The sequence below is a fragment of the Nelumbo lutea genome, chromosome 1 (assembly GCF_056320005.1).
Source record: "Nelumbo lutea isolate HS-2025 chromosome 1, American lotus-T2T, whole genome shotgun sequence".
Classification (NCBI taxonomy): Eukaryota; Viridiplantae; Streptophyta; class Magnoliopsida; order Proteales; family Nelumbonaceae; genus Nelumbo; species Nelumbo lutea.
The window spans coordinates 210861867-210887427 of record NC_142684.1 but is presented as its reverse complement, the minus strand read 5'-3'; the positions used below and the strand labels follow the sequence as shown (position 1 = coordinate 210887427).

General features: G+C 44.6%; 2 protein-coding genes across 2 annotated transcripts in view; one reads left to right on the top strand and one right to left on the bottom strand.

The window, feature by feature from the left end:
* The first annotated feature begins 115 nt into the window (after positions 1 to 115).
* On the top strand, positions 116 to 23619 carry LOC148880791 (LEAF RUST 10 DISEASE-RESISTANCE LOCUS RECEPTOR-LIKE PROTEIN KINASE-like 2.3). Its single transcript, XM_088962815.1, has 3 exons — positions 116 to 1034; positions 22104 to 22142; positions 22263 to 23619. The coding sequence occupies exons 1-3, from the start codon at positions 308 to 310 to the stop codon at positions 23423 to 23425; spliced, it is 1929 nt and encodes a 642-aa protein (XP_088818941.1). The 5' UTR covers positions 116 to 307; the 3' UTR covers positions 23426 to 23619.
* LOC148880790 (polyubiquitin-like) overlaps positions 23058 to 25561 on the bottom strand; it is a 31800-nt gene continuing 29296 nt past the window's right edge. Inside the window, exon 3 of the mRNA XM_088962817.1 lies at positions 23058 to 23314. The gene's annotated coding sequence lies outside the window, so the exon portion shown is untranslated. The remainder of the gene's footprint in view (positions 23315 to 25561) is intronic.

The following is a 25561-nucleotide window of genomic DNA, read 5'->3' as shown; positions in this document are numbered from 1 at the left end:
TGGTCTCGTCATATGATTCAGGAGTAGGGCCCCCCCCCCCCGGCCGGCCAGACCCATTCGCGTGTACTGCGTGCAATTGCTTACATTAAGTCAAAGTCTTTTGCACGATTGATTTGATCGATCCTCTTGGTTTCATTGAGTACCCAGTCAATTTCTAGATAGCAAAATAACTTATGGATGAACAGAGAGACCTTAGAGAAAGGGAATAAGGGGACCGGAAACCTGGTTACGGAGTCTCTCTCTCTCTCTTCCCAGACTATACATGTTCTTGTTTACACGGCACACGGCGGCCTTCAAGAGTTGATCAATGATGAGAAGATTCAATTCAGCTACAGGAGGATCAACAAAATTCTTGATCATCAACGTTGCCATAGTTTGCAGTCTCCACCTTGATGTACGTTTGGCCACTGCTGCCAAGCAAAATGCAGACTGTCAGAATAATCCTTCTTCATGCGGGAACATCCGAAACATAAGCTACCCATTCCGCTTGAAATTGAAGGACGACGACCCACGCAGCAATTGCGGCGACGCTCGCTACGAACTCACCTGCGAGAGCAATCGTACCATCTTATACTTGAATGACGATCGTGGGACACACTATTATGTCAATGCAATCTGGTACGAGAATCGGACAATTCGAGTGGTGGATCCCGGTCTACAGGATGGCAACTGCTCCTCCATGCCTCTCTCTTACTTCACTAGCAGAGGGAGAAATATTCACCATTTGTATTATTTCTGGAACTATAAATCTGTAGTATTCGTGAGGTGCAAGAGCCCTTTGACGGTAAAGTCTTATGGTGGTGAATATGTGGATACTTCCCCCTGCATCAACAATGTCAATGGTTCTGGTTCGGGCTCGGGCGTCTCTTATTCTTACGCTATTCTGGTACAACAAGTTGGGGAGATCCCGGAGGGATGCATCATCCATGCGATGGCCACGACCCTGTTGAAGAAATTTGGGAATCGTTCTTTTCCCGAAATCCACCATCAACTCACTTTGGGGTTTGATCTCCAGTGGCATCAACCGAACTCAGGTATTTATTGGGAATATTTATAATTTTCTATACTTCTTTCAAAATGGTTTTCTCTTTCTGAAAGACTGCACGTCTGCACCAGTGGGTTGAATTGGAACAAACTGGAATTAGCCCTTTTCTTGCTCTATGTCCAGCCAGTTTTCACAATCTTGGTGTGAAACTGTGAATTACTCCGAATAATCTAAACCCTAAACCTAATCTAAACATATGTGTTCATTGTCAAACAGTCACTGTGATCATCACAATTCATGAGAAAGAAATAGAGCCCCCAAAGGCGGTTTACTTCATTTAATTGAGTTTTTATTATTCTCTTCTCAAATGAAAAAAAAAAAAGGCGGGATTGAACTTGAAACTAGATCCCCTACTTGAAGAAACACGTACTTAGGCAATTTGATGAGTGAACAATGGTGTTCATTGTGCATATTCATAACAAGGACATTTCTGTATTTTCAACGTCTTTTTTATATGATAATTAATGCAAAGTGTGCATTTGCATATATGTTTGAAAATGTGAAGGGGAGGTTTAAGTATGTCAAAAAAACATGAGAGGGTTTAAGTAAATTCCCTAAAAATGTAATGGCAGATCGTTCAAATTTTAGAAAACATATAGGAGGACTTTGAAGTGTGGATGTTTGGGTTAATCTGGCTGGGTTTATTGCCAACCTGCTCATGTAGTCAGATTGCACGAGCAAAGTCACAGTCAGGCCTTACTTACCTGGGTAAATGCACTTACCCAGGGAAACATTTAGGAGATGAGCATTATTTACCCGGGTAAGTGATACCTTACCCAGAAAAATAAATTTTCCCTAATTCTCACAGAAAAAAGAGTATGGGATTCTAGGTCAATGGGAATCAAAATCCATTGACCAACTTCCCCACCCCCCCCCCCTCAAAATGCAAAAAGAAAAAGAACGCCCCCTCAAAGAAGAGGTGTATGACAGTCTCTTCTTGGCAAGAGCATATGGGCCGGGCATGAGATGTCTTGAATATTGACTCCTTTGCTTGAGAGGTGAGATCTAGTGGCTACACTTTCCCATAAGAATTTCCACATGAAAAATTGAAGGGAGAAGTACCAATCAGCCCAGATCAGAATTTTCTAGGCCCAAAGTACAAGGGGAGTGCATCCTGACCATGAATTGATGCTAAATTCACGGGCAGGATGTCGTTTATAAGGGGGGCTGGAATCCGTACTTTTCCAAAAAATGAATCTGGTGTGGTATTTGGAGCTTCCATATGTCACACCGCAATCTATTCATGCCTAAGCTCGATGGAGTGTGATTGCTAAAAGTTCTATATGCGGATCGAACTGTGTAGTCTCCATTCCCTATGTGTTTCCAAACAACTGTATCCTCTTTGAAGAGAGTGAACCAAGTTCACCTGCAATATATGAGAAGCTTCTATATCATTGAAGAGTGATTCCACTAGTGTTCTATTCCATGATCCATTTTCATTTCTTAGATCTACGATTTTGAGTTGGTCTTTGGTCCGATCATCTACTTCTACTCCTGTAGGTGTGCCTCCTGCCGGTATGGGTAGCAAGGGATCATGGAAAACATAAATCTCTTGGCCATTCTTTGCCAGCCATTCTGTCTTGATTTTTCCCCTTAGGCTGTATTTGTTTGAGGTGTAAATTCAAATTTTACACCATAGAAAATGTTAACGGGTTTAGTGATGGATGGAAATTGAGGTCGGTTGATTTTGAAAATTTACACCGATCATGTTTGGTTTTTTATAGTTTAAATTTTCAAAGTGGGTCTCGACGGAAAAAGGTGAACGGCCATAGATACCTGCGCCTGAAGCGCTACAGAGGCTTACGGTTGTGGCGATCGGTACAAGACCTCACACGAACTACGTGAGAGTGGATTGCACATGAAATGCAGTATTGCATCTTCCTCTCCCCGGTCCAGCACTCCATACTCGTCGACTCTCTTCAACCCCTGAACGCCCCTCAACTTCGTGCTGCTCTGTTGGTATACTGATGGTATAGAAGAGTAGAGTATATTATAGGAAGTAGGAGAGAGAATGCTAGTGGCTTCTATATTTTTTCTGTTTCTCTCATAATCATTTGCAATACAAGAGGTTGTATTTTTAGTAGCTAGAGTCGGTAGTTGGAAGGTAAACCGACTTTACATTTGTGGTTAAGATTATTTGCTCTAGATCCTTCTTTTACTAAAGGAATTTTGACCACACAAATTTACTTGCTTCTCAAGTATAACTAGGAAGTTCTAGAGTAAAGTATTATAGAAATGTGTAGCAACTTCTAATACTCCTCCTTGGTGCACATTTCAGTAACTCCAATCATGTCTCCTTATAGTTCGAACTTGCCTTTTGGTAGTGCCTTTGTGAATATGTCTGCTAATTGCTCTTCAGTCTTGTAGTGTTTGAATTCTATTTCTTTGTTTGCTTCAGCCTCTCTGACGAAGTGATACTTGATGCCTATATGTTTGGTTCTGCTATGAAATACGAGATTCTTTGCCATTGCTATAGCTAATCTGCTATCGCAATAGATTTCTGTAGCTTCCACTTGTGGTTCTCCCATATCTTCAAGTATTCTTTTTAGCCATATAGCTTGGCTTGTTGTCATTGCTGCTGCAATATACTCTGCTTCAGCTGATGATTGCGCAATTGTTGCTTGTTTCTTTGATGCCCAAGAAAATATCCTTGATCCAATTGTGAAAGTATATCCTAACGTGCTTTTCATGTCGTCTACTGATCCTGCCCAATTACTATTTGTGTAGCCAATTAGTTTTGAATCATGTGTGACTCCGTACCATATTCCGTAGTTCTTTGTTCCTTGCAAGTATCTAAGTACTCTCTTAGCTGCTCCATAGTGAACTTGACTTGGATTCCGCATGAATCTTGATAGTAGACTAACTGCATACATGATGTCTGGTCTTGTAGCTGTTAAATAGAGTAAGCTTCCAATTATACTTCCACTTGTATGCAACATCTTCGTCGAATCTTATGTCTCGACTGATTATGAGCTTCTTTGTTCTTAAGCTATAGACTCGATAGTCTTTTGATTGAGTGCTATAGCCTAAGAAGATTCCTTTCTCAGTCTTCTCGTCCAGCTTGCCTCTTTTCTCTTGTAGAATGTGAGTGTAGCATATGCAGCCAAAAACTCTGAGATGCTTTGCTGATGGCTTTTGCCCACTCCAAGTTTCGATCGGTGTCTTATCTTGCACAACTTTGGTTGGACATCTGTTAAGCAAGTAGACTGCAGTGCTTACTGCCTCTGCCCAAAAAGTTTTTGGAAGACCCTTCTCCATGAGCATGGCTCTTGCTGTTTCCATAACTGTTCTGTTTTTTCTTTCGGATACTCCATTTTGTTCTGGTGCGTATCCAACTGTGAGTTGATGCTCCATGCCTTCATCTTCACAAAACTTATTGAATTCATTAGAAGTGTATTCTTTGCCTCTGTCACTTCTTATCGTCTTGATGTTGTGACCACTTTGCTTCTCGATACGGGTTTTGAATTTCTTAAAAATATCGAAGACTTGCGATTTATATCGCAAAAAGTAAACCCATGTCATTCTAGTATAGTCATCAATGAAGAGAATGAGGTACCTGTTTTGATCATTTGATGGAGTATGCATTGGATCGTAAACGTTTGTATGGATTAACTCTAGTGGCTCTTTGGCTCTCCAAGCTTTTCCAGATGGGAAAGGTTGTCGATGTTGTTTCCCGAGCATACACCTTTCACAGACATTGTTGAGCTCCTTGATTGCTGATAGGTCTCGCATCATGTTCTTCTGCTGAAGGATCTTTAACCCATGGAAATTGAAATGTCTGAACCTTCTATGCCATAGCCACGACTCATCCACTTGCGCTTGCATTGCTACATTGCTTGCATATCTCCATTGTATGGGAAAACATTTGTTTTCTTTCATTTTTATGTTTGCAATTTCAAGGGATTTGTCTTGTTTGTTGATGGAGGGTGATATGACCCGACCTCCTAAGAAGGTGACACATGGATGTCATTCAACGTAAGCAACAGCTCAACATGACAACCTGGCTACAACTGAGTAACGAGCTCATTAAAGTCCTCATAGGATAGCTTGCTACATTACAGCTCGCCACGGAATGAGCTCGCTACAGCGCGAGCTCAAGAACCCCAGTATGTGGAAAGGGAATACTCCAAGCCAAGTCTATCCCAGCTTGCGAGATGAGAGAATCAGCTCGCTCCAATACTTAGGCAAGAAGACTGCCCCAAAGGCAACCTAAGGTGGAATCACCTCGAGATACCTTCAGGATCTCGCTACAAGGCAGCTCGCTATGGGATAGCTCGCTACAAAGCAATTCTTGTTAAGTGACGCGGCGTTTTTAGGAAGCTTCTTATTTGATGAGACCATACCCATCAGACTGCATCACATCTCCTGACTGACGGCGCAGTCCCTGCCAGCCTAGCAGACTGCACCCACGTCTTTCGACAAGTGGTGGCGTGTCTGTCCTTTCTGGGTTGTGTTTCTCATCCGATTGGGCAATACTCTGCAACAGTTACTTGCACAGCCCTGGAAAATAACGGCTGCGATAGAGGGCCAGTGGCGGTTATGCCTGATTTGACAAGAACATCTGCATTTAAAGGCCCCAAGGTCGAAGGGGCGGTGGTATCTTGAATTTAATTGATCTAGCGCTATCTGCACTCTTAGCTCCTGATTTTTTATAGCTCTCCCAAGTATTCTAACTTAAGCATCAGAGTGTTCCCATCGGGCAAGTCCCCAGGGAATCCTTCACCTTCCTCTTCTCAGGTACTGTTCGTCGCCAGTTAGGAGCCAGGCGTTCGCCAGCTAGGAGTGCCCGCATCGCGCTGCATCATTTGGCGTCACCTGTGGGAACCGCTTCAAAAAGCCTTCCTCTAATCTCTACAACATTCTCTAAGAACTCAGCATTCATGGCTTCCTCTAGCAATGTCGGACGTGGTGCTGACCAGAACGCTTATGGGGAGCAACCTCAGCTCCCTACTGTCGGCATTGGACAGTTCACCATCCCCCTCTCTATGGATGGAGTTCCCAGCCTAGATGTGCCTCCGACAGTGGCACCTGTGAATGCTCTGCTCCCTTCCATGGTTGGAACAACCTTCATTGAACCTTCTGTTGTTCCTCCAGTGATCAACCAAAACCAGCTTGAAGACCTGGTGTAGTGTATGCGAGCTATGCAAGCTCAAATGCAACAGTTCCAGCAGTTTCAACTCTATCAACAGCAAGTGTTGCATCAAGTTTCTCAGTACTAGTACCAACAGTAGTTCCCTTCACTGCCTCAGGCCTAGCAGCCGCTTCCCCCTCGGCACCTGGCCACGAAGCAAGCCAAGCTCTCCTGTCGGAGTGAACGCCCTCGTCGGGGAGAGGCCTCTCAAATCCAGAATCCTTCCAAGAGCCAAGCCTCGTCCCATGGCAAGAAGGAGAGACCAGTCACCCTTACCTCGCAGCCTGTAGGCAGGTCGAGGGCCTCCCAGCCGGCCAAGCCCACATCGCCTCAGCACTCTTAGTTCGAACTCCCGCTCGCCGAAAACCAGTTTGAGGTCCTAGCCGCAGATTACAAGTAAGGCCCCTCGGTTCACAGCTATCATCAACAGTCTGAGCCCATTGAGCTCGGTAATACAGAGGCAAGCAGCACCAATGTCAAGTCGGCGAAGCAGTAGTGGAGGCACTAACGAGCTCAATGAACTACCACTTGCATTCTGCCCGAGCTCAAGGGTAAGGAGGAGGTAAGCTCAAGTGAAGTGAAAGCCACTCCTCTCCTTTCGGTTCCCTCCCCCCTGTCTCCAGAACTTCTTGTTGTTCCTATGCCAAAGGACTTCAAGCTTCCTCCCCTAGATAAATATGACGGATCCTTCGACCCGAATGACCATGTTGATGCCTTCCAGTCCTAGATGCACCTGGCAAGGGCCAGTCAATCTTATATGTGTGTGGCTTTCTCCACCACCTTCAAAGGGGTGGCCCGCACATGGTACCAAAACCTTGCGCCTGGATCGATAAGAAGCTGGGCGCAGTTTGTGCAAGTCTTCACTTCCCATTTTGTCACCAGCAAGAGGTGCCGAAGAACTCAGGAGAGCCTCCTTGGCATAATCCAGAAGGAAGGGGAGTCTATTCGGAGTTATATCAAGCGGTTCAATGACGCTTGTTTGCAAATACCTAACCTGGACCCCACAATTCGGCTCACCGCGGCCAAGTGAGGCATTATCCATAAAGAATTCAAGTGGCATGTGATTGTTAATCAACCCAAAACTATGACTGAATTCCTCAAGCTCGTGGATCACTTTATAGGGATGGAGGAGGAGATCAACCAGAAGAACGTAAATGCGCCCGAGAAGAGAAAAAGGGAAGGCGAGTCCTTGATTCAAGGGGATGGTAAGAAGAAAAAAGACCCAGCTTAGGGGGCAAGGCCGAGTCAGCCTTTCCGAGCTCCAACAGCCAAAAGAACGGACTACACGCCCCTGAATGCGAAGCGGGCCGAGATCCTTATGGCGTTCAAGGACGCCCTGTATGTGAAGTGGCCACCTCGGTTGAAGTAAAATCCTAGTTTAAAAAATAAAAATTTGTATTGTAATTTCCATAAAGACCACGATCATTGCACCAAAAATTGTAAAAACCTCTACGACGAGATAGAGGAGCTCATCCGTCGTGGATACTTGAGAAATTTTGTATAAAATAATAATAATAATAATAATAAAGCAGGTCGATAGGGGGAGCAGAGTAGAGATGCTCCGGAATCCAGTAGGCAGGCAGAACAACCGCAGAGGCAGCCCCTCGAAGAAAGACCAGTTTGGGGGACTATCCACGTGATCATCGGAGGTTCGATCGTCGCGGGCTGCACTTCAGCTGCAGCTCGGGCATTAGCTCGCGAGGCCGCTAGGGAAGAGTAGAATCCCCTGAAGCAGCCAAGGACGGAAGACCCAATCTTCTTCATAGACGACGATGTGTGTGGGTCCACTATCCCCATGATGATGTGCTCGTCATAAAGATAAAGATTAATGAGTTTGAAGTCAGGCGTGTCCTCGTCGACTCGGGCAACTCGACAGATATCCTTTTCAAAGTAGCATTCGACCAGCTCCAGCTCCAAAAAGCGACTTGAAGCCCGCGAATACTCCCCTGGTAGAATTCAGCGGAGAGGAAGTCAGGCCCCTAGGAAGGATTATAGTACTTGTGGAAGTCGGCACCTGGCCTAACATAGTGAGGCTCAACCACGACTACTTAGTGGTCGCAACCCCCTCCCCGTACAATGCCATAGTAGGTCGGCCGATCACCCATGCCCTATGTGAAGGGTTGAGAGATCCATCACATGGACGCCCAAAGATTGTGGAATAAGGGGCGATTTTCAAAAATTTTTCTCTCCCTTCAACTGGGAATCACATTCCCTATTTAGAAAATCACATTGTCAAGGATAAATCTTGAACCTTAAACTGAACCAGATCTGAACCAAAAGGAATGGGAGACAATGATACCTGATACGGAGAAGCAATATCTCCCAACGAAGGTGTTCACGCCCAAGGAAGGATCCAAAGACTGCTCCCACTGAAAATGGTGCAGTGCAGGATGGAGCAGAATCAGTAGTGTTCTTCCCCAAGAACTCTGTCCTTCTCAAGAAACAGCAGGATGGAACGTGAGCACAGCTTCCTTTTCAATCCTTTCTCAAAGAATTGATGTCAAGATCCAATCTTGACTTCTCCCACAGCTGGAGATCGAACTGGGAAACAGGGCGGCAAGAGTAGGGAGGCGGCAAGAGAGTATTCGCAGGGTGCAGAATTCTCTCTTCTTGATTTCAGCACTAAAGAGGATCTGATGTATTTCTTGTTCTCTCTCAAGGCTGCCGCCCCCTCCTTCCTTTTGTTAACTTGAAAAGAACAGCTCCTAATCCCATTAGGAGGTGCTTATCCAAATCATATTTGGATCAGCCTTCTCTTCTAGTGATAAGGATAAACCCTTATCTTATCTACAGATTAGATTAGCTTTATCCTAATCTTATTAGGAGGTTTCTAGATCTGAATCACATACAGATATGGACTCTCTGAGTGGATAGGATGAAGACCCTATCCTAACTGCTAATCCATCTCAGAATTCGCCCCTTTAATTAACTAAATTAATAGCCCAGTTCGAAATGGGCTTTAGGCCCATTAAGCTTATGTGCTCACTTAACCTTCTAACTGCTGCCCAGTTGGGCTTCCTTGTATGGCGTGGGACCCAAGCATTGATCTACACATCAGCCACATGGGTTCGGCCCAGCCTTTGTTACAAGGCCTGGTCGAATACACTGTTAAGACAGTGCACCCCCTGAAACCCATCGAATGGGCTCTATGGGCCCAACACTTACCCTAAGTGGTCCCTGGGCCAAGCCACCTTGTAACACCCAAGGATTGTGGGCAGATGCAAGATTAGCCCATCAGGTATTATCCTCAATTGTCTTACACTTAACCTCTCAGACCATAATGATCATACACTGCCCGACAAGAGATGACCTCTCCCTCGGCTGCAAGGAACAGTGTTGCACTCTCCACTTATATGGATCCCGGGAATTAAAACCCTTTTGCAAACATTTTAGAAACCATAATATATATACTTTTATATCTCATATAAAATATACTTTGCAAAACAAATCTCAACGGTTGAAATCGGCTACCGGCAGTCTTGGTTTCCAACAGTGAGAGTGCATCCCCGATCATTACCTTTGTCCGACAAAGGGGCTGATCCTGTCACTATGATCACCCACTCAGATGAATTCTCGGATTGTCCCAACATACCCAGGTTTTGACCCCTGCTAAGGATCTCACTGATTGGTACATCAAAGACAGCCCGATCCGACACCTAGTGCAGTATCATAATCGAGTCTAGGGGTCGGGTGTAACTTTCCAGTTTTGCCCATCAATCTCCAAGGTCCAGGGCAATACTGGAAATCTGGTCCAGTTCAAAGATTCAATTAATCCCACACTGTATGTGCCTAGGGTCTCACCCTGGTAGCTGAGACAAGCCACCCCAACCGACTTGGTGGCACCACAGTGTCAGCCTTGTCAGGATAGGTCTCCCTAGACCGACCCACTAGCTGTGAACTTTCTAAACTAACACGAGTCTCAATAAGTGTCCAGTTTAAGGGTATTACAAAGAAACATACCAAAGGAACATGAATCAAATATGTACTTTTATTCATTTACAATAAACTCATAAAGTACATCAATTTTGATTGAAGCTAAGGGCATACAAAACTGTCTAACATTATGTGTAGTGGTCTCCACTTACTATTTGCCAATGAATTTCCCCATAGACTTTGGAATCAAAATAGCGCGAGGTAACCAGCTTGAATCTCGCAAATGCTACGTCGCCGCCCTCAAAGGGAAAACCAAGGTGGCCGACGACCTCAAGCTGGAGTGACCTACGGAGCAGTGTGAGGAGCGAGCTGCACCCACAAAAGAGACTGTCTCCATCCCGACATCGATGGAGGACCCAGCTCGAACACTTGAAATCGACGCTTCCATTGAGGAGCCTCTGCGATCTCAACTGGTAGGCTTCTTACTTGAAAATTTAGATGTTTTTGCATGGCTACGACAGAGATGCTCGACATAGACCCAAGCATCATAACTCACAAGCTTAATACTGATCCTGTAGTTAGGCTCGTTAGATAGAAGAAACGCAACTTAGCCCCAAAGTGATGGAGGGTAGTCGATGAGGAGGTCGGGAATCTCCTCGCAACCGACTTTATCAGGGAAGTCCATTACCTGAGTTGGGTGGCCAACCCCGTTCTAGTAAAAAAGGCTAACGGTAAATGGCACATGTGCGTCAACTACACCGAACTGAACCGAGCTTGCCCAAAGGACTGTTTTCCACTCCCCAGGATCGATCATCTGGTGGACACGACCTCAAGGTATGAGTTGTTGAGTTTCCTAGACACCTATTCGGGCTACAACCAGATCAGGATGAACCCAACTAATGAAGAAAAGACTACCTTCATAACCGAGCTCGACCTGTACTGTTACAAGGACATGCCCTTTGGGTTGAAAAATGTTGGGGCAACCTTTCAAAGACTTGTGAATAAATTGTTTGAACCGTTGATTGGCAGAAAAATAGAATGTTATGTAGATGACATAGTCGTCAAAACCCAATTTTCAATTGATTTAATACAAGGCTTGCATTCTGTTTTTGAAAAATTGCATAAATTTAACATGAAATTGAACCTGAATAAGTGTGTCTTCGGTGTCACCTCGGGTAAATTCCTAGGGTACATCATCAACCGGCATGGCATTGAGGCCAACTTGGATAAAATAAAGGCCATCCTAGACATGAGACCACCCCGAAAACTAAAGGAGGTTCAAAGGCTGAATGGCTTAATAGCTGCTCTGAGCCGCTTCATGTCCAAGTCGGAAGACCGCTACCTGCCTTTCTTTTAGGCAATTAAAAGCAAATGTTTTGAATGGACCGAAGAGTGCCAGCTTGCGTTTGACGAGCTCAAAAAGTACCTTGCTAACATACCAGTCTTAACCCGGCCCGAGGAGGGTGATGTTTTAGAGTTGTACCTCTCGGCAAGTGACGAGGTGGTCAACTCGGTACTGATAAAAGAGGTAGATCAGGTCCAACGACCTATCTACTATGTTAGTAAAGTGTTGTAGAGAGCAAAGACGAGATACTCAGAGATAAAAAAGTTGGACTATGCACTAGTTATTGCAGCCCGGAAGCTTCATCCATACTTCCAAGCTCACATTGTTATTGTCCTCACCAACAAACCTCTGAGGCAAGTTCTGCTCAAGACTGAGGTCTCCAGTAGATTGACAAAGTGGGCCATTCAGCTCAGCGAATATGACCTCCAATTCAAGCCGCGAAATGCTATCAAGGCCTAAGCCTTAGCAGACTTCGTCGTGGAATGCACTTTTAGCTCTGAAGTCCCCAGGCCGGTCGAGCACGAGGCCCCTGGATCGGGCGAGCCCGAAGTTCCCAAGCCGGTTGAGCTCGAGCACCATGAGGTAGCAACCAGTGCGGCATTTCTCCTAGTTAGGCTAAGAGCGAACTGGGATAAAGAGCCCTTGATCCTTCACGTAGATGGCCCGTCAAACCAGCAGGGCAGCAGAGCAGGAATCATTCTGTACGTCCCAAGCAGAGTACAAGGCATTACTAGCTGGGCTGGCACTAGCGAAGGAAGTGAAAGCCAAGGATATCGTCGTCTACAATGATTCCCAGCTCGTGGTCAATCAAGTCACAAGTGAATACAAAGCTCGCGAACCAACCATGATCGCCTAGTTAGCCAAAGTAAGAGAGGCTCTGCTCAACTTCCAGTCACATTTTATCAAGCAAACCCCGAGATGAGAGAACACTGAAGCCGACGCCCTGTCTCGTTAGCCAGCACCAATGATAATACCATGAGAACCGTGTACATAGAGAACCTACCTCGGTCTAAAATTCTCGTGGGGCAGAGGAGGTCACTCCCATCGTTCAAGCAGAGCCGAGCTGGATCGATCTGCTCGCGAGCTTCCTGCTGCATGGGACCCTCCCTATGAACCGTAATGCCGCCAGAAGGGTGAAGTGTCAAGCGGCCAAATACGTCATAAGAGACAGATGGTTGTATCGGAGGTCTTACACACTCCCCTATCTGCATTGCTTGCAACATTCCGTGGCCGAGCTCGTGCTCCGTGACACTCATGAAGGCCTATGCGGCAGGCACTTGGGGGGCAGGGCCCTCGCCCAAAAAGCGCTAGGATAGGGATACTACTTGCCAACAATGAAAGCAGACGCGATCTAACTCGTTAGAAAGTGTGACAAGTGCCAAAAGCATGCCAATATCCACCACCAACCTGCCGCCGACTTAAAATATCTTACTAGCCCATAGCCTTTCACACAGTGGGGGATCGATATACTTGGACCATTTCCACCAGCAACAGGCCAGAGGAGCTTCTTAGTAGTAGCAGTTTATTATTTCACTAAGTGTGTAGAAGCTAAACCTCTTGTAACAACCATAGCTCGAAACATACAGAACTTCTTTTGGAAAAGCATAGTGTGTCATTTCGGGTTACCTCGAGTACTGATCTCTGACAATGGTAAGCAGTTCGAGGACATTAAATTCCAGAACTGATGCCAAGACATGGAAATTCAATAGAACTTTACCTTAGTCGCACACCCTCAAGCAAACGGCCAAGTGGAAGTCACGAATAAAGATATCCTCCGCGGACTGAAGGCACACCTGGACCGAGCCAAAGGACTATGGGCAGACGAGCTACCCAGTGTTCTATGGTCTTATCGGACCACAGTGAAGAGTGCTACAGGCGAGGCCCCCTTCATCCTCACCTATGGTACTGAAGCAGTCATCCCAACCGAGATCGAGGTTCCCTCACTACGACTAGGACCTCGCATATATTAGGATCGTGGCCTACCAGCAGAGAGTAGCTCGGTACTATAACACTAGGGTCAAGAAGCAAAACCTCCGCATCTGCGACCTGGTCCTTCGTAAAGTTATGGTGCTTGAGCCCGGTGTTGATATGCTCGGGCCAAATTGGGAAGGACCCTATCGAGTAAAGCGGGTGCTCGAGGAAGGAACATTCGAGCTCAAAACCCAAGAAGGGAAACGAGTATCTCGGGCATGGAATATTATCAACTTAAGGCAATATTACCTATAAATTACTGAGTAGACCACGAGTCACTCCTAGAGCCTAAGGGCCAAAATGCCGAGCTAATGAAGACCTCAGAGCGATAAGACCCAGTCGCCTCTATGGCATGGGTGAACTCTAAGAGTGGACTATAAGTCACTCCCTCAGCCTAAGGGCTAAAACACCGAGCTAACTAAGACCTTGGCACTATGTAAGACCTAATCGTTTCATCAACAAAGGCTAAGCATTAATACCGAAGGCATAGGCAACTCGGGCATGAACCCTATGAAGCGTAGCTCGCCTCAGTATACTAGTTGAACCCAAAAAGGGACAACCTATGTCAACTTAACCTGGGTGCATACAGCTTGGGCTTACTATGATAACCACCTTGGGGTATGCCATAAAACTACCCCAAGTACCAGGGAACAATTCGGGGAAACAATTACCGAAAGGCCTTACTTCGGGTATGTAGCTCTAACTACTCGAGTGATAAAGTCGCTTCAGCAAAAGGTAAAGAGCATACAACACTTAGCAGAAAGGAAAAACATCTCATTTCTAGTTCTTAGAAATAAAAAACCGGGCCTAATAGCTCCGGAGAAGTTCATCAAAAAACAAATAAAAAACAGGGCCTAACAGCCCGAGAGGGTTCATCAAAAAAGAAATATATAAAACCGGGTTAAGACACCCGGGAACAACCACTTCAGAATACATCCAAGAAGAGAAAAACAAGAGCAACCAGCCTCAAGGATCTGCCACCTCCACATCCTCGTCATCCTTTAGAGAGTCAGGCTCCTCCTCTGCCATGTCCACCGTCTCTGGATCTAGGCCCTTCAGCGTTATGCCCTCAAGGTTGAGCCCAGAGAAATTCTTTCGGACCAGCCATCGGTATAGTTTGAATCTAGAATGATAGGAGCTCAAGCCGTACTCCACCTGCAGGTCATGGTACTCATGGGAGTCCTTGAAGTCCCACACCGCCTTAGCTCGCTCAGCCTCCACCATGGCGTCGAAGTTCCGAGTCCGATCCTGAAGCATGGACTCCAAGTCCTGGACCTGCTGGCGAAGGAGCTCCCTCTTCGCTATCACCCTCGATGACTCCTCCTAGTAGCGAGCGCTCTCCTCAGACAGTCGGGTGATCCATGCTTCCTGGTCCCGAACGAGCAGCTCCTGAGCCTCGCTCTCCTTTCGAGCTTGAAGGACTTCACCTCGGGCCCGGTCGAGCTCACCCTGGAGCTTCTGCACGTTTGACCTCTGAGTGAGAGCGTCACTGGAGTGGATGTTGGTCTGGAGGGCCATGGCGTGAATAGCGGAGTTCACCTGCCAACAAAGAGCCGAGGTTAAAAAAAAAACAAAGAGAAGAAGGGAAAAGAAGAAAAAAGCAGCCACTTACCACCATGTAGTGAGTTGAGGCCAGCCTGGCGAGCTGCTTAGGGTCCATCCCTCCCCAGCTGGCGACCTCCTCATGGGTGACCGCCTTCCGGCTCCTTCGCGAAGCCACGGTGAAGTCAGTTATGCTTTCCAACTCTCCGGTAGGGAATTGCGTAGAGGCGAAGGGGTGGAATTGCTCAGACGGAGGGTACTGCCCTTGCGTCAGGACCTCGCATTCTTCTGCGCCACCTTCTGTGGCTACTCCCTCAAATGGGACCAGCAGGACCTCAAGCGGTGGCAGAACGAAGGCTGGATCAGCAGCCTCGAACTCAGCACTCCCGGAAGTGGAAGCTCGGTCCAGGTGCGACATCTTCGCTCTGCACTTTTGGTTGCTTGACAGAAGGCGGCACGCATTTACACCAGACATGTTGGCTGCCAAAAATCACAAGGCATTAGTTCAGCTAAAAAAAATAAAATCAAATAACAAGGCATTGTGCGACCTATAGGGCAACCTACCGAGGCTCAGGCCGGCCTGTGCGTGCTTGTCCTCAGTCAAGTAGTCCAAGCAATGGAAGCCAACCGCTGCCCAGGATTGCAGCATTTCCCGAACTTTTGGATTCAAGTCAACACTCGAATCCTCAATGCGGCCCTCCAATGGGTTGGGAAGGGCCACCCTTCGAGGTTGCGAACTACAAAATAATCCCACTTCCAAGTCGGGATCCTGTTCTACAGCTCGTGTAGGAGCTTGAAGCTGGAACGGGGAGAAAAGTAATAGGAACGCCTTTCTGGAGGCGCTCCGGGGGAAGCATTCTTGATGGAGAGGATAGTGGAGAAGATGTCGAGGTCAAGAGGAAGACAATATTCATAAAACAAAGAAATTGTCCCAACTACATTCGGATCGAGTTGGGGTGAAGCTGGTCTATGGTAACATTAAAGTGGTTTAAAACCTCTACTATCAAAGAATGCAGAGGGAGACGAAGGCCAGCGATGAGCTATTCCTAGAAGATCACGATTTCATCGTGACCGTGTTCCCAAGGATAGTCACCGAATGGGAGACTGTAGATGAGACTTCTGGGGAGATTAAATTGAAGGACCAAGGTCCTGAGTCTCTCCATCGACATGGAGGAAGGACCAAAGCTATCTAGCTCCCTACCCTGGTAGGTGGAAGCCATTTCGCCGGAGGCCTCCCGAGCCTCCGGAGCCTGCCCCTAAGCTCCCCCTGAGTTCAAAGGGGTGTCATCTTGGTTACCGCCCCGAGGAAAGACATTGTACGGGTACCCAGACATTGCTGACAAAGCAATAAGACTCACCAGGAAAAAGCTGAACCGAAAAGACGGTGTGAATAGGAGAAGAGCTCAAGCAGCTAGGCGAAGGCGCGACCTCAGAATCCGAAAGCAAGGCAAGTTGGTGTAAAGGAAATGAGGCCTGGGGCCCTCCTATTTATAGCCACTATACCCACAAATCGACGGCTTAGATTAAGGTGAATTTGACGGTTCACAGTCAAGCTGACCGCACGTCTCTTGAAACTGAAATGTGACTGGCTGCACGTCTTCCATGATTAAGGTAATGTCAGTTGCATGACTTCCGGAAATGAGAACCATTTTGGCGTTTTTTGGCATTCGAAAAGTCCAGAAATCGCTTGACATCCGTGTGTGTATTTAATGTGATCGGTCAATCAAGTTTGAATTTTGGGTCAAATCCACCCGTCACACTCCATGAACTCCTTGCGCTAGGGTAGAATCCTTAGCCCAAGGAGTGGGGGGCAATTGATGGAGGGTGATTTGACCTGACCTCCTAAGAAGGCTACACATGGATGTGACTCAACGTAAGCAATAGCTCAGCATGATAGACTGACTACAATTGAGTAACGAGCTGGTTAAAGTCCTCACAGGACAGCTCGCTACATTACAACTCACCACGGAATGAGCTTGCTACAGTGTGAGCTCAAGGACCTCGGTATGTGGAAAGGGAATACTCCAAGCCAAGTCTATCCCAGCTCGCGAGCTGAGAGAATCAAGTTGCTCTAGTACTTAGGCAAGAAGACTGCCCCAAAGGCGACCTAAGGTGGAATCACCTCGGGATACCTTCAGGAGCTTGCTACAAGGTAGCTCGCTACAAAGTAGCTCACTATTAAGAAACACGATGTTTTCAAGAAGCTTCTTATCCGACGAGATTGTACCCGTCAGACTGCATCACGTCTCCTGACTGACGGTGCAGTCCCTGCTAGCCCAGCAGACTACACCCATGTCCCTCGATAGGTGGTAGCTCTACAACAGTTACCTACGCAGCCCTAGCAAATAACGGCTGCGACAAAGGGCCAGTGGCGGTTACACCCGATTTGACAAGAACATCTTCATTTAAAGGCCCGAGGATCAAAGGGGCAGAGGCATCTTGAATTTAGCTGATCTAGCGCTATCTGCACTCTTATCTCTCTTTGCATCCTTTATAGCTCTCCCAAGTATTCTAACTTAAGCATCAGAGTGTTCCCACCATACAAGTCCCCCGGGAATCCTTCACCTTCCTCTTCTCAGGTACCGTGCAACACTAGATAGGAGCCAGGTGTCTGCCAGCTAGGAGTGCCCGGATTGCGCTGCATCACTTGTCATAAATTGTGCAAGAATCTCCCTCAAAATGTAAAGAGTATCCTTTCTCCATCATTTGACCTACACTAAGTAGGTTTTGATCAATGTTGGGGACCAAGAGTACATCATTGATGTATTTCTTGCCTTGTCTGTTGTCAATGACAATGGTGCCTTTGCCCATTGCTTCCATGAAGTCGCCATTACCAATTTTGACTTTTGTATTGACTTTATCAAGACTATAAAAGATGCTTTCATTTTTTTGTCATGTGGTTACTACACCCACTGTCTAGATACCAAGTATCCTTCTTTTCTTCTAATGCAGCTTGCAAAAGTAGAAGAGATTATTCTCATCATTTTTCTCTTCTGAAAAGTTAGTGATGAGGGCAAATTTGGCCCTCCAGTGGAATTATGACACCTGGCACCTCATGACAGCCAAGGAACTCGCCAAGGAGCTCGCCACCAAGGAGCTTGGAAGCACTCCAAGGAGCTCGCCACCAAGGAGCTCCCAAGGAGTTCGGCAGCTCACCAAGGAACTCGCCAAGGAGCTTGCCAAGGAGCTCGGTAGCTCACCAAGGAGCTCGCCAAGGAGCTCACCACCAAGGAGCTAGGCAGCTCTCCAAGGAGCTCGCCACCAAGGAGCTAGCAGCTCTCCAAGGAGCTTGCCACCAAGTAGCCCGGAGCTCATCACCAAGGAGCTCGCCACCAAGTAGCCCGGAGCTCATCACCAAGGAGCTCGCCACCAGGCAGCTCGGAACTCATCACCAAGGTGCTCGCCACCAAGCAACTCGGAGCTCATCACCAAGGAGCTCGTCCGGGGCCTCACGATAAGCATTCTGTCTAACAGCCGTACCAGAAGACTGTACCCACGCCTCTCGCCTGACGGCACCGTACCTGCCAGCTCTAGTGGTTGCTTACTGCCTGACAGGACCATACCCTACAATGGTTACCTACGCCCACTAGCTCAGCCCTGGAAAATAACGGTTGTGGCAGAGAATTAGAGGCAGCTACATGTCAGATCACCAGTATATAAAGACCTCACCCCCCCAAGGGAAAGGGGTATGAAAAAATGGAGGTAACCCCTGCTCTCTAGCTCTCTCATTTCTCTAATATCATCTTCAAGCTCTCTACAATTAGAGTGCTAACATAAGAATCAGAGAGTCCTCGCCAGGTAAACACCCCTGTGTCCTCTGATTTAGTTCTCGTAGGTTCCTCAACTCCCGCCGTCTACAAAGAGGAGAAGATCACCTCATGCAGAGGGCAGTCAGGTTACACTACACTAGGGAGCTCCACCATCCTCTGAGTCACATGCCACTTGGGAGCAGGTCAAATGACGAGCTCACCAAGGTAGCTCACCACCAGGGAGCTCGTCACCAAGTAGCTCACCACCAGGGAGCTCATCATCAAGTATGTCACCACCAGGGAGCTCGTCACCAAGTAGCTCACCACTAGGGAGCTCATCACCAAGTAGCTCACCACCAGGGAGTTCGCCACCAAGTAGTTCACCACTAGGCGGTTCGCCACCAGAGAGCTCCATCATCCTCTGAGTCAAAGGCCATATGGGAGCAGGTCAAATGATGAGGTAATTAATCAAAAAATTGATACATCACAAAAAAAATTGGTACGTGACCAGTAACGGTTACATCAATTGGCGCCGTCAATGGGAAAATGCTACAAAAAGATAAGTTCTCATTCTACAAAAGCTAAGTTCTCATCCTACAAAAAGCTGAGTCCTCTTCTCCCATAAAGCTAAGTCCTCACTCTTTAGAAACCAAAGATCTCACTTTATAACTTCCATTTTTTATGAACCCAAAGACTATGCAGGGAGCTAACAGACTAAGCAGCTCTACCGACTTTACTTCAATTCGGATAAAACCTCATTAGACCTCTTTGCAAGGTTCCCTCTACAAAGATGAGCTCTTCGTGGCTTCCGCGAGAGTTGGCGGCCAGCAGGCTACATAGGCGCCCTTGCTGGTCGAGCCTTCCAAGGCTCCCGTGTGAGCTAGTGACCTAAAGTTAGTAGTGCTGCCCCCGAAGGTCGAGCTCCTAGTAGCTTCTGGTAGGAATGGGTGACCGGCATTACGAGACTCATGCAACACAATCATAGCTCTAAGGCACCCACCCGGTCAGCTTGGCACCTCACAGGTAGCTCGGTACCAGGTCAGCCCGACACTTCACATGCAGCTCGGCACCTGGTCAACTCGGGTACCTCACAGGTAGCTCGACATCCGATCATCCCGACACCTCATAGGTAGCTCGGCACCTGGTCAGCTCGGCACCTCACAGGTAGCTCGGCGCCTGGTCAGCCTGACACCTCACAGGTAGCTCGGCACCTGGTCAGCTCGGCGCTTCACAAGCAGCTCGGCACTTGGTCAGCTCGACACCTCACAGGTAGAGACCTCGACACAACTTCTTAAGACCCAGTCGCCTCTTCGACATGGGCAAAGTCAAGAAGAGTGGACTACGAGTCGCTCCCAAATCCTACGGGCCACATTACTACTGAAAAACCCAATCGCCTCTACGGCATGGGAAACACAATGACTCGAGACCCAGTTGCCTCTTGAGCATGGAAAAAGTCAAGAAGAGTGGACTATGAGTCACTCCCAAAGCCTACGGGCCACATTATTGCTTAAGACCTAGTCGCTTCTTTAGCATGGGAAAAATCAACAAAAGTGGACTATAAGTTGACCCCCTAGAGCCTAAGGGCTATAGTACTGAATTGTCGAAGACCTCCTCACCTTACATGCAGCTTGCCACTTACAAGCAGCTTGCCACTTACAGGCAGCTCCCAAAGCCTAGGAAATTAGATCAGCAGTAGCAAATGCATGCAGAGGTAACCGTTGGACAGATGAGGAGACGCGAGTAACAGTTGGATTAGAGGAAGGTAAAGTTTACATCAATTTTATCATGTAAACTTTCCACTAATTTTCGATGAATATAATGATAAGAATGAAATTTTACACCGATTGATGAGGTATATTAACACCTCTACCAAATGTCTTTAAAATCAAACTCGCGTGTAAAGTTTATTCTGGTTCGATTTTACACTTTTACCAAAAAGATGCATCTCCTTTGGGGGTGTAAACGGATTGAATTCGAATAGGATAAGGTAATATCTGAATTCGAATATGATTAAAAAAATCCAATATTTGAATTCAATTAATTAATTATTTTAGATAATTAATAAATATATAAAATAAATATTTTATTGATATAAAGTATTTAAATATATAAATTATTTATATAATTTAATTATTATATATAAAATATATAAAATATTTTATATATTATATATAAGAATTAAATAATGAATCAAATTTAAATATTTATCGAATCGAATCAGGTTATATCCAAATTCGAATCCAACTAACTATTCAGTAAAAATAAGATATTCGAATCATCCGAATTCAATTCGATTATATCAAATATTAAATTCAAAATCGAAATTTCAAATAGTTGACATCCCTAATACCCTTTGGTCTTGGCCTGCCAAATGCTTTTATTATTGTAGTATTTTGGTTGAATGACCTGGGCCCACAATGAAGATCTCTCCCTAGGGAGCCTCCAAGCAAAAAGGGCTAAGTTCATCTCTTTTATTTCTGGATCCCAAGACCTCCATATATCACGTTCGTTGAACATAGCGCACATGGTGACTTACAAGGCGTGTATAACAAATGAATATCTTGTTTTTCATGATCACCCACCTTCCTGGATGAGAAATCTTTTTTTGTACCCATCCAGTGATCCAGTGAGGGGGGATCCTCAATGTACGTTCACACTAAAGTAATGAATCTCTTCTTCTTTTCAAAAAAAATGGTAAAACCCATTATTCATTTTACAATTTTTTATCTAATTTAAAGAATTATTTATTCAAGATTGTACGAACCAATTCTGTGTCATTATGAGAACTGATGCGAATAAAAGAATTGTTTATTGGGTACTTTTTTTTTCTTGTGATGTATATAAATCCAATTCTATGTCTTTACTTGTGATGTATATAAACTATTGTACGCTTACTAGAGATAAACCTATTATGTATATAAACTATTGTACGCTTACTGGTTAATCCGTTTGGCCCGGATCGTCAAACTGCTCATCCATGACCCAGAAGGAAAAACGTTTTGTTTTCAGGTCGTTTTTTAAAACATTGGTTCTGAGCATCAGTTTTCAAGTCAGTGGTTTGATAATCTGATTTAGACGAATAGTCTGTTCTAATTTAAAAAGTTAAAAAGTTAAAAATAATTAATATAAAAAATGGCCAAGCATTGTTATTCAGGTCAAGTGGTTCGACGGTTCAATCATCCAGATCAACGGATTATTAGCCAAGATACAGGTTAAGGGTGAAATGAAACCAGTTGTATGTCTAAATGGTTTTCGGGCCTAATGATCCGAACATTTGGATCAATAACGATTCAAAAACCATGAAACATAATATGAAACTATGGATGCCAAAACAACTTCAATTATGCGCTTTTTTTTTCCATTTTTTTTCTGGGGTGGGCGCTTAATATAATCTATTCACACTTATTCCTTGATGCTGAAACTGTATCATTGCTTTGGAAAATGCAGCTTGGCCGTGGTATTATTGGGTACGTTTATTAATGCAATGTAAGTATTCATGCATGTCTCCACATATCTCTTTCAATATTTGAGTTGTAAAAGCTCTTTCCACAAACCATAACATCTCCTTTTTTTTTTCCTCGGCCCTCTTTGTCCTCTTTGTAACAGGTGCTCTTACGGGAATCATACTACTAATTTTAGTAGAAAGACCATGCGGAATTGCATGTTTCCTTGCCTTTTTGATATTCAAACTACGACGGAGGCACTTGTCAATGGATGATAACATTGAAGACTTTCTATCAAGCTACAATAATCTCATGCCAATTAGGTATTCTTATTCAAAAATAAAGAAGATGACAAGGGGGTTTAAGGACAAATTAGGCCAAGGAGGCTATGGCTCTGTATTTGAAGGAAAGCTTCGAAGTGGCCATCCTGTAGCTATAAAGATGTTAGATCAATCAAAGGGAAATGGCCAAGAATTCATCAATGAAGTTGCCACCATCGGAAGGATTCATCATGTCAATGTGGTGCAACTTGTGGGGTTCTGCTCAGAGGGTTCAAAAAGGGCTCTTGTCTATGATTTCATGCCTAATGGTTCTTTAGAGAAATACATCTTTTCTCCACAAGAAAACAGTACCCCTCTGATCAGTTGGAAGCAAATGTATGACATCGCCTTGGGAGTAGCTCGTGGCATTGCATATCTACATCAAGGATGTGATATACAGATTTTACATTTTGATATCAAGCCCCACAATATTCTTCTTGATGAAAACTTCGTTCCAAAGATATCAGACTTTGGGCTTGCAAAGTTCTATTCTACGGATGAAAGTATTGTGAGCCTAACAGCAGCACGTGGAACAATGGGATATATAGCTCCAGAGTTGGTCTACAAAAACATTGGAAATGTCTCATACAAGGCTGATGTTTACAGCTTTGGAATGCTATTGATGGAAATGGCGGGGAGAAGAAAGAACATAAATGCATTTGAAGAGCATTCAAGTCAAATTTACTTCCCCTCTTGGGTTTATGACCAGTTACATGAAGGAAGAAACTTGGAAATAAGAGATGTGACAGAAGAGGAAAAGGAAATTGCAAAGAAGTTTGTTGTAGTCGCATTATGGTGCATACAGATGAATCCTATGGATCGTCCTTCCATGAGCAAGGTTATAGAGATGCTGGAGAGCAACGTTGAACTTCTGCAAATGCCACCAAAACCTTTTCTGTATCCACCAGATATGCCGGTTAATGCTCGTGTCACACAGATAGAACCAATACAATCACTGTCCTGTGATTCTTCTGATTCAATTACCATAACTTTGGAAGTAAATTGAACATGAACTGATTATTATGTTCTGCGATATGCATCAAATACTAAACTGGTGCATATATTGCTCTACTTCTTTATTAGGAACAATTAATAAGATGATCTCTGTGAGTATTGTTGCTTAGCTTGTACGGGCTTTGAGCATGATGGTATTATGCTTCACTGGCATGTTAACAGCGATTTACATTTTCTTCTGATCCAGATTTCACATTTGCAATCAAAGTATGAACTCTTTACTTTGTATATTACTATTGGTAACTTTTACATGGCCTTTAAGCATATATTTATCTGCAAAAGGAAAGGGGAAAAACTAGTCTTTTGGTAATATTTGTTTCAAGAATACAGAGACCTGTTTTTGTATAAGCAGAAAAGAAGTTGCTCTATCTTTTGTTTTGGATCAATACTACTATTCCTTTTTATTGACAAAGAAAGCATATAGTCAAACAAAAAGAATTAACATAAACAACCAGTATGACTTGGACACATATAATCCAATATGAGGTGAGACAGATCTAGTGGAGAATGAACACATCAGCCAATCCAGTGGGTATGGATGGTTTTGGTTAATGGTTATCCACATCATCTCTTCCTCTCTCTATTAAAACTCTCCGTTTTTATCTAAACATGACTACAGTTTCAGGTTTGGCTGGCCAAATTTCAAAACGAATTACCAGACACAGATAGAAACAACCATGATCCGTTTTATCATTGCACAGAACAATTGCAGAAAATTGACAGACTTTATGAAAGTATTTTTATGAAAACATAAAAGTACTTTTACACAAAAGCACTTTTATGAAAGCATAAAAGTACTTTTACGAAAGCATAAAAGTACTTTTATGAAAGCATTTTTACAGAAGTACTTTTGTGAAAGCACCTTTACGAAAGCACTTTATAAAAGTTATGGTAAAATACAAAAACTTCTCTTAAAGTTTCTAACAATCATAAAAACCTCTCCTATAATTTTGTTGTAATAAATACCTCCCCTGAACTTTTGAGAAACTTAACAAAAACATACCTTCCGTCACTAATCCACACGGAAAGCTTTACTGATGCATTAATTTCCTTAAATGCCAATTTTACCCTTTTGTCACTATCAAACATCACGGATAAAAAGGCATGTCATTCCTTCAGCTAGTCAATCTTCTAAGAGGATTGGAAATTGGATACATTTCAGCAATTTAGAGAAGGATTCGTGAAAGTCAAGTATGAGCTTCGTTCAGCAGCAAAGGATGTGGTGCAAGGAATTCTTTATGAGCATAGGGCCTAGCAAGGGATCTTGACCTCTCAAAGCTCCCAACTTGATTGGAGAATGCATCAGAATCTACGTCTTGCGATTTAGAGAGGGACCCATCTTCTAATGGCTCTTCGAGCGCTTCTTTAAGCTTGTTTTCCAGCAGCTGTTATAGGATCGAGGGCCTTCGCTTTTCTTCCTCTATCCGACTAGAACCATCTCTTGTTCTGCTCTTCTTCTCCAGGATTAGGGCCGTACTGTGAGATACAGGTTTCCATGGTGAAAGGAAAGATGCATGAATGCTCCCTTGTCACAAGCCAATCCACAGAAATGAAAACAAACCCGAGTTCACCCAAGCTTTTGAAAGAATGGTAGGATCCATCTAATGGACACCAAGAAGGGTGCGGAATGGGGGGCGAATTTCAAAAAAAAATTTCCTACCTTCTTTCAACTAGGAATCATATTCCCTAAATTTAGAATGCTTTATTCAATGATCCTACTTGAACCATAAACAAACCAGATCTGAACCAAAAGGAAACAGGAAGGATTATACCTGATGCAGATAAATATATTTATCTGCAAAAGGAAAGGGGAAAAACAAATCTTTGGATAATATTTGTTTCAAAAATACAGAGACCTGTTTTAGTATAAGGAGAAAAGAAGTTGCTCTATCTTTTGTTTTGGATCAATACTACTATTCCTTTTTATTGACAAAGAAAGCATATAGTCAAACAAAAAGATTTAACATAAACAACCAGTATGACTTGGACACATATAATCCAATATGAGGTGAGACAGAGCTAGTGGAGAATGAACACATCAGCCAATCCAGTGGGTACGGATGGTTTTGGTTAATGGTTATCCACATCATCTCTTCCTCTCTCTATTAAAACTCTCAGTTTTTATCTA